Source organism: Myotis lucifugus, unplaced genomic scaffold (genome assembly GCF_000147115.1).
Source record: "Myotis lucifugus unplaced genomic scaffold, Myoluc2.0 scaffold_151, whole genome shotgun sequence".
Taxonomy (NCBI): domain Eukaryota; kingdom Metazoa; phylum Chordata; class Mammalia; order Chiroptera; family Vespertilionidae; genus Myotis; species Myotis lucifugus.
In genome coordinates, this window is record NW_005871199.1 from 1,039,427 (window position 1) to 1,049,505 (window position 10,079).

Consider the following 10,079-nt stretch of genomic DNA (forward strand, 5'->3'; position numbering starts at 1 on the left):
GTCCCTGTGGAGGTGAGAGAGCCACCCTGTCTGCTGAGCTGATCCTCCCAATGGTTTGCTAAATGCTGGGAGCTGGGTGTCTGGGTAAAGCACAGAGTGATGGCTGTTCCAGGCATGAGGAGTAAAGTAGTGCTGGAGTCCAGAGAGTGTCTGGGCAGCAAGTGAGAAGACAGGACTGAAGAGGAGCGGGGAGGAGAGGGCACGAGGGAGGAGCGGAGAGCTCATGCTGAGTCATCAGTGACCATCCACTCCACTAGTCTCGGAAAGAGACGTGCCATTACCCACAGGCTCTTTCAGGCCAGGCAAGGTGGTAGAGGCCGAGCATTTAGAAAGAAGCAAGACACAGGGGCTGCCTGAGCAAGCGCTGGCTCTCCCACAGATGGGGTCTCTCCATGTGCCAGGAGGCCAGTCAGCACTCACCTGCACATCCAGGGCCACCTCTAGGCATGTCCCTGCTGCTTCAGTAGCTCCCCTCCTTGAGGATCCCATCATCCAGCTGGGTCACTCCCTACCTCCTACTCACAGTCTCCTGCTAACCCCTCAATCAGGCCACATTCTTCAGGGAGAAATTAGGCAACTGCCTCCAAAATCTCCTGTCCCACCTGCAGGAAACTCGGTGGGTGAGTCATTTGTCCATGTGGATGACTCCTTCCGCGGCTCCCTGATCCTTAGGCATATTTCTCCTGACAGAAGGCACAACTATGCAGACACTTGCAGGCAGAAGGTGTCTGGACAGAGAGGAGCTTAGAAAGGAGGTGGGTGTGGCTGGAGGGAGCCTGGGAGGAGATAGGGGAGGGAGGGTGGGAGGGAGGAGGACTGGTCCAGGGCCTGGTGCAGGGGCAGCTGCATTAGTGATCTATTGCCGTGTGACAACGCTACCCATCACTTAGCGACGATCAGGAAACACTTATTATCTCAGTTTCTTGGACGGGGAATCCCGAGAGGCTCAGCTGAGTATTTCTGCCAGTGATTCCCAGGAGGTTGGGGCTGCGGTTTCAACTGAGGCAGGATCTGTTTCACTCGGGATCTGAGCTCATTCGGGGGGTCTTGGCAGGATTCAGCTTGGATTGAAGGCCCGACTTCCCCTCGGTGCGAGACCACGTGGGTCTCTTCAGACAGCAACTCATAGCACAGAGGCCGAGTCCCCAGAATGAGGGATCTGAGAGAGAGATAGAGAGACACAGATCAGCTGATTATCACAGCCAGTCGGCCTGGAGGTCAAATCCCTCTAGTATTAACTACAACAATCAAGGCTTAACTACAACAAGACTGCACACAAAGACCACTAGGGGGTGTACCAAGAAAGCGTAAAAAATGCGGAGACAAAGAAACAGGACAAAACTATCAAGGGAGGATATTGAGTTCAGAACCACACTTTTGAGGTCTCTCAAGAGGCTTCTAGAGTCTGTCGATAAACTTGATGAGATGTACAGGAAATCTAATGAGACCCTCGATGGTGTGATAAAGGACCAACTAGAAAGTAAGCATACACTGACTGAAATAAAGAATATTATACAGACTCCCAACAGCAGACCAGAGGAGCGCAAGAATCAAGTCAAAGATTTGAAATGCGAAGAAGCGAGAAACACCCAACCGGAAAAGCAAAATGAAAAAAGAACCCAAAAATACGAAGATAGGGTAAGGAGCCTCTGGGACAGCTTCAAACGTACCAACATCCGAATTATAGGGGTACCAGAAGATGAGAGAGAGCAAGATATTGAAAACCTATTTGAAGAAATAATGACAGAAAACTTCCCCCACCTGGTGAAAGAAATAGACTTACAGTTCCAGGAAGCGCAGAGAACCCCAAACAAAAGGAATCCAAAGAGGACCACAGCAAGACACATCATAATTAAAATGCCAAGAGCAAAAGACAAAGAGAGAATCTTAAAAGCAGCAAGAGAAAGAAACTCAGTTACCTACAAAGGAATACCCATACGACTGTCAGCTGATTTCTCAACAGAAACTTTGCAGGCCAGAAGGGAGTGGCAAGAAATATTCAAAGTGATGAATAGCAAGAACCTACAACCAAGATTACTTTATCCAGCAAAGCTATCATTCAGAATTGAAGGTCAGATAAAGAGCTTCACAGATAAGGAAAAGCTAAAGGAGTTCATCACCACCAAACCAGTATTATATGAAATGCTGAAAGGTATCCTTTAAGAAGAGGAAGAAGAAGAAAAAGGTAAAGATACAAATTATGAACAACAAATATGCATCTATCAACAAGTGAATCTAAGAATCAAGTGAATAAATAACCTGATGTACAGAAAAAAAAAAAAAAAAGAGAGAGAGACACAGATCAGAGCGAGCAAGTGGTCAGGCCCTGATATTTTATAAGCAAATCTTGGAAGTGACCTTGGGTCACTTTGCTGTCTCCTAGGGAGTCACTAATGGAGGCCACACTTAAGGGAAGGGCACCATCTACATCACAGGAGGATGTGTCCTCCAGGAGGTGTGAGTCGTGGGGAGCCACTCGGGGGAGAAGTGGACGGTTCTGAAAGGCCCCTGCTCTGCCCAGAATCACAGAGACAATGGTGTCCTCACACTTGGGGTCCTGGCTGCACCCAGGCTTTCTCAGGGGCTCTGGAAAAGACTGTGCTGATGGAACCATGTGCAGCCATGGAGATGGCACAGGGGAGAGGGTGAGCATTTGGCCGTCCAGACGAGCATTTAGCCAGTCCTTGTCTGAGGACAGGCCCGGTCAGGGAATATGAGGTGCCTTCCTCTCCACAGCCACCAGGGTGGAGGGAGCTGGGGGCTCCTTTATGCAGAGCTCATGCTTATGCAGGTTTGAATCTCAGTCTAAATTGGATGATTTCGGCCCATAGTGAGGTGGAGACGGGTCAAGGTGCATGACAGGCAGAGTCCAGAGGTCAGGAGTGTTGTGACCTTCCAGGCAAAGGCTCCAACCAGGGGTCCTCAAACTTTTTAAACAGGGGGCCAGTTCACTGTCCCTCAGACTGTTAGAGGGCCGGACTATAGTTTAAAAAAAAAACTATGAACAAATTCCTATGCACACTGCACATATCTTATTTTGAAGTAAAAAAACAAAACGGGAACAAATACAATATTTGTATTTGCATGTGGCCCTCGGGCCGTAGTTTGAGGACCCCTGCAGTCCAACCTGTCCGATAGGGTTGGTTTGAAAATTAGAAATCCTAACATATGGGAAGCTCTTGCCTATTCCTACCTATGTGAGGACTGTGTTTTTTTTTTTCTTTCTGGGATCCAGTAAGTGAGCACTGACATGTGTGCGAGTGTACACACACACACACACACACACACACGCTAGGTCAGGGGTGGGGAATGTCCGGCCAGCGGCCTGTATAAGGCCCACAAAATCATTTGGTCTGGCCCTGCCAAGGCATTAGGGATGAGTTAATTAAATGTTTGACCAAATACAGCAGGCTGATTTTTAAGGTGACAATTTTGTATGGCCCTTGGATGGTGTTGTAAGTATCCAGATGGCCCTTGGCTTTAGCTGTAATGACTAGGGGAGGGATACTAAGAAGAGCAGACATAGAGGAGGTGACAAGAGAAAGCAAAAACAGGTCGGAGGCACTTCTTCCACATGACAGCACTCCTCCAACTTTACAGCTGCTCTCCCACATGTGCTTGAACATTATTCCCAAGACGTACATGCTGCATAATCCATTGTGCAGGCAGGAGACAGACAGGCCCTGACAGCCACCGTGGCTTGTCCAGGATCAAGAAGAAGAAAGAATGAGGGGTTGAGTCTGAACCCAGGTCTATCTCCTCAAATCTTGGACCCTGGCTGTACCCAGACCTCCTAGGGGGCTGTGGAGGAAGGCGTGTTGGTGTCAGTGGGGACCGATATGTATTCCATGGAGAAGGGGTGTGAGCAGTCAGCAACCCCGAGGACTATTTGGATATCTGTTATTCGAGGAGGGGACTCAGGGAAGGGGATCACAGGAAGTGAGGTCACTTCCCTAAAGAACTTAGAACCCCCCGTAACCAGGCAGCCACATTCCAACAGCAGACCAACCGCCAGTTCACTTGGCAAGAGACACTGAGAGTTGAAGATGTCCTCTTGCTGGATCTCTAGTTATCGGGGCTCTTGCTCCCGGAGACCCCACAGTGGGAGTTTTTCCAAATTCTGGAGACGTTGGTTCAACCCTCATCCCCGGCGTCTCTGGCCATTCTCCAGGAGATCCCCTCAGGTAACACAGGCAGCCTCAGTCAGCCCAGTTCAGGCCCGGCCACCTCTGGGAGCCATCCCTGGGCAGCCCCCATCCCCTCCTCTCCGTGTGGGGGAAGGGGAACCTGAAGGGAGGACCCCTGGGCAGGTTGCAGGGCGGGGCATATCCTAGTGATGCTGTCATGACCACAGCCAGCACAGAGAGGGGCTTTCCAAGGGGCCTTTCCTCTGTGCCAATGACAATCCTAGGCCCTCAGGCTGTCACGTCTTTTCTGTCCTTCGTGGAGGTCTGAGTAAAATGTGGTGTATGTGTCTGGAGTGGAAAGAACCACAGGGTCTGCGAAGCACAGGCCGGGCTCTGAGGCTTTCCGCCTGGCGGCTGGGCACTGTCTCTACAGAGCTCCCCACAGGAGGTCAGACAGGAGGTCAGACAGGAGCCGACTGATGGGGTTCTCAACGCCATCCCCCAGCAGGAGGCACAGGGGCCCCACGCTGCCAAAAGAGTGCCGCTCGGTCTCAAGGTGAGTGCAGAGGCCCAGGTGGCCCGGCCTCCAGGATCCCAGGAGTCAAAGGGGCCCTGGTTCCAGAAGCCACCCTGCTACTCCCTGGAGCCCCTTCCTAGAGTCCTGCTCCCAAAGGAACCTGGGTTTCCATCTTCTCCCCCAACCCACCCTCACTGTCCAGCCCCTTCCTACCAGGAGCAAAGTCACTGTCTGCATATTTGTAGGAATATCAGGGAAGGGAGGCGTTTGTATCATTTCACCTCACGTTCAGTCAAGAGTATTTCTGCATTTTTCTACAGATTTTCTTGTTTAACACCCATCCCCAGGTATCCATGTTGGCCTGACAATCCTTGCATGCCTCTCTCAGTCTTACCCACCATCATGAATAGTAGGGATGCTTGTCCCCCAAAAGACACGGGGCTCATGGTACCATGTCTTGTTGTGTTGCCACTTTCTGCCCCAGAGGAATATATCCTGGTGGCCCCTCCAGGTCAGGAGCTGGGGTCTCCCAGGGCTGTATATCATACCCCGAGGGGGACCAGTTACCATGGCAATCCAGCCCTTCACTGCTGTGGGGCCTGGACTGATCCCCTTCTGTTGCCATGTCAACAGTGCTGTCCTGAACATCTCACCTGTCCTAATATCCTGACCCCTCCCACCCCATGAAAAGCCTCTGTGTTCTCATCTTAGCATGGGATGCTCTGTCAGAAATCCCAGGGATGACACTGTTAACACAGGGACGGGCTGTCCATCCTCAGCTAGCAAAATATGACCTAGGTTACTAATGTGCTTCATTGTCCCACACCTCCAGTTCTACTTTGCTGTTGTTAATACTCACCTGTGGATATTTTTTTCATTGCTTTTCAGAGAGAGTGGAAGAGAGGAAGGGAGGGGGAGAGAGAGAGAAACAATGATGTGAGAGAGACACATCGACTGGTTGCCTCCCATGCACGCCCTGACCGACAGGGGGCATGGGAAGCAAATGTGCAACCCAGTAGGTGCCCTTGACCAAAATTGAACTGAGAGCTTTCGGAGAGGCGGGAGTGGGGGGGTGGGGGGGTGGGGTGGTGGTGGTGGTGGTGGTGGGCACTCTAACCACTGAGCATACCAAGGGGCAATTCTACTTTTCATGCCAAGAACATTTTCCCTCCTGCAAGCATTGGTGTCCCCCCTTGCCACCAGTCACTGAGGGCTTGTGGGTTAGGTCTGAGCTGCAGCTGCCCACCCACCTGGTGGTCCGTGATGCTGTTTTGACTGCGTGTCCCTCCTCTGTCCCACCCCAGGGGCAAACCGCATCAACCGGGAGCACAAATAAGCTCTGTATGGTGCAGACCGCCCGGGCACACCGGCTGGACAAGCTGGTGGAGCACCTGGTGCCTGCCTTCCTGGGCAGGGACCCCACCTTCGTCCCCACCTTTCTCCGGAACTACAGAACTTTCGCCACCACCCGACAGGTGTTGGACCTACTGTTGACAAGGTGAGCACCTGCCCCTCCACAGCACAGTGGTCATCCGGGCACTTGCTAGCTGTGAGTCTTCAGAAGGTCACTGCATCTCCCTGAGTCTGTGTGCTCCTCTGAGCAGCGGGGTGAACCCAGGAGCAAACTCATAGGATTTTTATAGAAACCTGGTGGGGTCCTCCCTGTAACGTGCTCTCTGGGGGCCTGGCCATTGGAGAGGTCTGCCGGAGGGGTGGTAGTTGTGCTAATTGGTCATTTTCTCTTCCTCATGATGAAGCCTCTGCCTCATCCCTCACTTTCCTTGGGGCCTTGGGCTGAGCTGTTTTCTCATTTGAAAAGGAGATTGGAGATTTCATTAGGGTTCTGTGTCCTGGGTGAAGCCAGAGCAGGAATCCCAGGGGTGAGCAGTGGGCTAACTGAGATACCTGTGATGGGGCTCGTTCATTCAGCAAATATATCGGCAGGTGCAGGCATGTTCTAGGCACTGACCATAATCCAGTGCACAGCGCAGACCCCAGCCCTGCTTTCCAGAGCTTCCTTGTAGTCGGGAGTGAGACAGTCACACTAGACTTCACAGGCAGGTGGTGTCCACAGGGCAGTCGATGTGACGTCCTCCTGGCCTCCTCTAGGTATGGCTGCATCTTCCCGTATGCTGAAGAGGATGGTGGGCCTGTGGACCAGCAGAAAAAGTGAGTGGGCTTTGGATCAGAGCCATGAGGGGAGTATAGGGACTAAGAGTTGGAGGTGCTGGCAGAACCCTGCATCCCACACATTGTGGGATTTCTGCAAGAGGACCCAGGTCTGAGGACTTTACCTAGAAAAAAGGGAAGGTCAAAGAGAGCTTTGGATGTGGATTGGGTGGTGGGAGAGCATTGGGAGGTTAGTGGACAGAGTCAGCCCCTCAGAAAATCCATCCCCATCCCCTCCCCACCCAGCCCTGCATCCACTCCCCCACCCTGGGACCCAGAACAAGGGGGTGTGGGGGGCACCCTGCTCACCAATCTGGTAGAACCTCCACAGTGGGTGCTTGGCTGGTGCTCCCCGCCTGTGGGAGTTGAGTGTCAGTGGGAGGAGAAGCAGCACACGGGGCACCTAGTGAATTAGCAGCAGCAAAAGTTTGAGGTGCCAGGACATCTCTAAGAGGCCAGGGCGGGAAACAGACCTTTTGTTCTCCTATTGATCAGATATTTATGGAGCCCCTACTGTGCACCAATGAGGGCAATGAACAGAGCAGACACCACCCTTTCCTGCCCTCAGGGAGTTGACATTCCGGGAAGGGGGCAGGGACACTGACTGTCAGGCCTCCCTGAAGAAGGGCCAGGTAGTCTCACTATTGATCAAGAGCTCTCGGTTAGGAAGGCTTCAGCCAGCCCCTCCTTGGTGGCCAGGTGTACCTCTGCCGGATTGAAGGGGGGCAGGAGCAGGAGGCACAGGACCCCGGGTCCCACAGGGACACCGGGAGGTTAGTGTGGAAGGAAAGGCCAGGCCTCAGACTCTGCTGTCCACGTCTCTCCCCAGGGCCATCATCTCCATCCTGGGCCTGTGGCTGGACCAGTGCCCTCAGGATTTTTTCCAGCCCCCAGACTTCCCAGGCCTGGTGATGCTGCTGGCCTACCTGGAGCTCAATTTCCCAGGCTCAGACCTGGAGCGCCAGGCCCAGCTGCTCCTTTCAGAGCTGGAGCGCCGAGAGCCCGCAGAGGCAGAGGGTGAGGAGGACGCGGGGAGGGTAGTGTGGGCGAGTGGGGAGGAATTGGGGCTCGGCCACACAGAGAAGAGCTTTTAGAGGCCAGGGGCAGAGCCGGCTCAGATCACTGTCCCCATGGCCTGCAGTCTGGGAAGACTTCCTGGGGTGGGCTCTGGCACTGGGACTCCATCGATGGACAGGAGAGATGTTCTGTCTTTGGAAGGCACATGGAGGCAGTCATGGTGGTAACATGTTCTCTTCTGGGATCTACAGAACCAGCTCCAGAGCCAGATAAAAAAAGACCTCAGGAGGCAACACCGACTCCAGTGGCCTCTCCAGAGGCAGAGCGGGCTCCGGGCACAGCTTTCACTGACCTTCACGAGGCAGAAGAACCACCTGCAGCGTGTGGGCAACTCGCCTCAGCTCCTGCGAGGCCCGTGGTCCCCGGTCCTGGGCCGCAGCGTGTGTAGCTGCCATGACAGAGGGGGCTTCCCCCTGCTGCTCACCCCTTTAATTGCAGCTTTTACATTTTTTGTGTTTATATTAGATATACTTAAATTTTTAATGTAGTTTCTGTAATATTCAGTTAAAATAAAATGTATTTCAAATATAATATAATAAAATGTTAATAAAGTTATATTTAATAAAATCTAATAAGAGATGTCAGTGTTAAGAAAGAATTAACCGTGAATCGTATGGACCTAACATAATTTAAATGGCTACTGGTAATGGATTAAAGAACAAATGTTGCCCTGACTGGTTTGGCTCAGTGGATAGGGAGTCGGCCTGTGGACTGAGGGGTCCCAGGTTCGATTCCGGTCAAGGGCATGTACCTTTGTTGTGGGCACATCCCCTGTAGGGAGTGTGCAGGAGGCAGCTGATCGATGTTTCTCTCTCATCAGTGTTTCTAAATCTCTATCCCTCTACCTTCCTCTCTGTAAAAAGTCAATAAAATATATTAAAAAAAAGCACAAATGTTGATATATGCAAGTAAATGATCACTATGCACTCGTTAAAAAATCAGGCTACATTGACTTAGTGTGTGAGCAGATGTCCACAGCATAGTATTAATGAAAAAGACTAGTTACAGCACAGCTGTGGAAGGAGATCATCACCGTGTATTGGGACAGTGTGTGTGTGTGTGTGGGGGAGGGGGACGGGGGACGGGGGGCGCGGGGTTTTTTTTTGTCCCAGATTGAAAAAAAAGGCAGGGTGAAGGGGGTACAATATGAAACCTCTACCCCCAACAAGCTCTGTGTCAAAAATGAATTATTTTTAAGTGATAAATTATCATATTGGCACACCAAATTCCTTAATTAGGTGGTTCCTAGGTTGTTTTTTAAAAAATATATTTTTATTGATTTCAGAGAGGAAGGGAGAGGGAGAGAGAGATAGAAACATCAGTGATGAGAGAGAATCACTCATTGGCTGCCTCCTGCATGCTCCCTACTGGGGTTCAAGCCTGCAACCCAGGCATGTGCCCTTGACCGGAATCAAACCATGACCCTCTAGTTCATAGGTAGGCACTCAAACACTGAGCCAACACGGTTTCTAGGTTTTTATCTTCCCTGTGCGGCTATAGACATTGCTGTGGTAAACACCTACTTATTGCTTTTTTACCAGACTTATTGCTGTTTAATTACTTTCTTGGGATAAATTCCCAGGGGAATGATGGCTGAATCTAAGGTATTCCATAAATTCTCTGTGACTCTAGCTTGGCATTGCCGAATTGTTTTACCTCTTAGACACGTGAGCCATTTTTTATTTTGGTGAATTGATGAACCACTTATTTGCCGAGGAAATCATTATGTTGGGTAGATGAAGGCTCACCCTGTACACTGGAAAAAAATTTGGCTTCAGTATTTACCTGTTTCTCTCAAACCTTCAGGGATGTGGAGGCTTAATCTCTGGTTCAATAACCTGCCCTTTGGCGCCCCCTTCTGGGAGATTCACTCCCCACTGTGTGCCCCTCCCAGGGATAGAAGGGCTGGCTGGCGGACAGAAAGCTGGAGATGGGGGAAGGAGTTCACCTGCCACTCAAAGGCCCAGGTGGTAGCTGTCTGGAGGCCAAGCCTTTGACCATGCGGTCCCTCCGTCTGGAGTGCTGGTCCTCCGTGCTTCTCCTCGCAATAACCTCTTTTCTTCAATCCCACCTAAATGTTGCCTCCTAAGGAAGTTTTCCTCAACTCTCCAGGCAGACGGTGTCCCTTCCTGGGTGCCCCGTTTGTGCCACTAAATCAGCAGTGTTCACAGTGTGTCACTGTCCCCTCC

At 51.5% G+C, this 10,079-nt stretch overlaps 1 protein-coding gene across 1 annotated transcript; it reads left to right on the top strand.

Annotated features, from left to right (window-relative positions):
* The first annotated feature begins 2,275 nt into the window (after nt 1-2,275).
* LOC106698224 (ral guanine nucleotide dissociation stimulator-like) lies at nt 2,276-8,402 on the top strand. Its single transcript, XM_014461125.2, has 6 exons — nt 2,276-2,645; nt 4,561-4,683; nt 5,949-6,142; nt 6,754-6,813; nt 7,643-7,830; nt 8,082-8,402. Exons 1-6 carry the CDS (start codon nt 2,535-2,537, stop codon nt 8,276-8,278), a joined length of 873 nt encoding a protein of 290 aa, XP_014316611.2. The 5' UTR covers nt 2,276-2,534; the 3' UTR covers nt 8,279-8,402.
* The last annotated feature ends 1,677 nt before the right edge of the window (nt 8,403-10,079 follow it).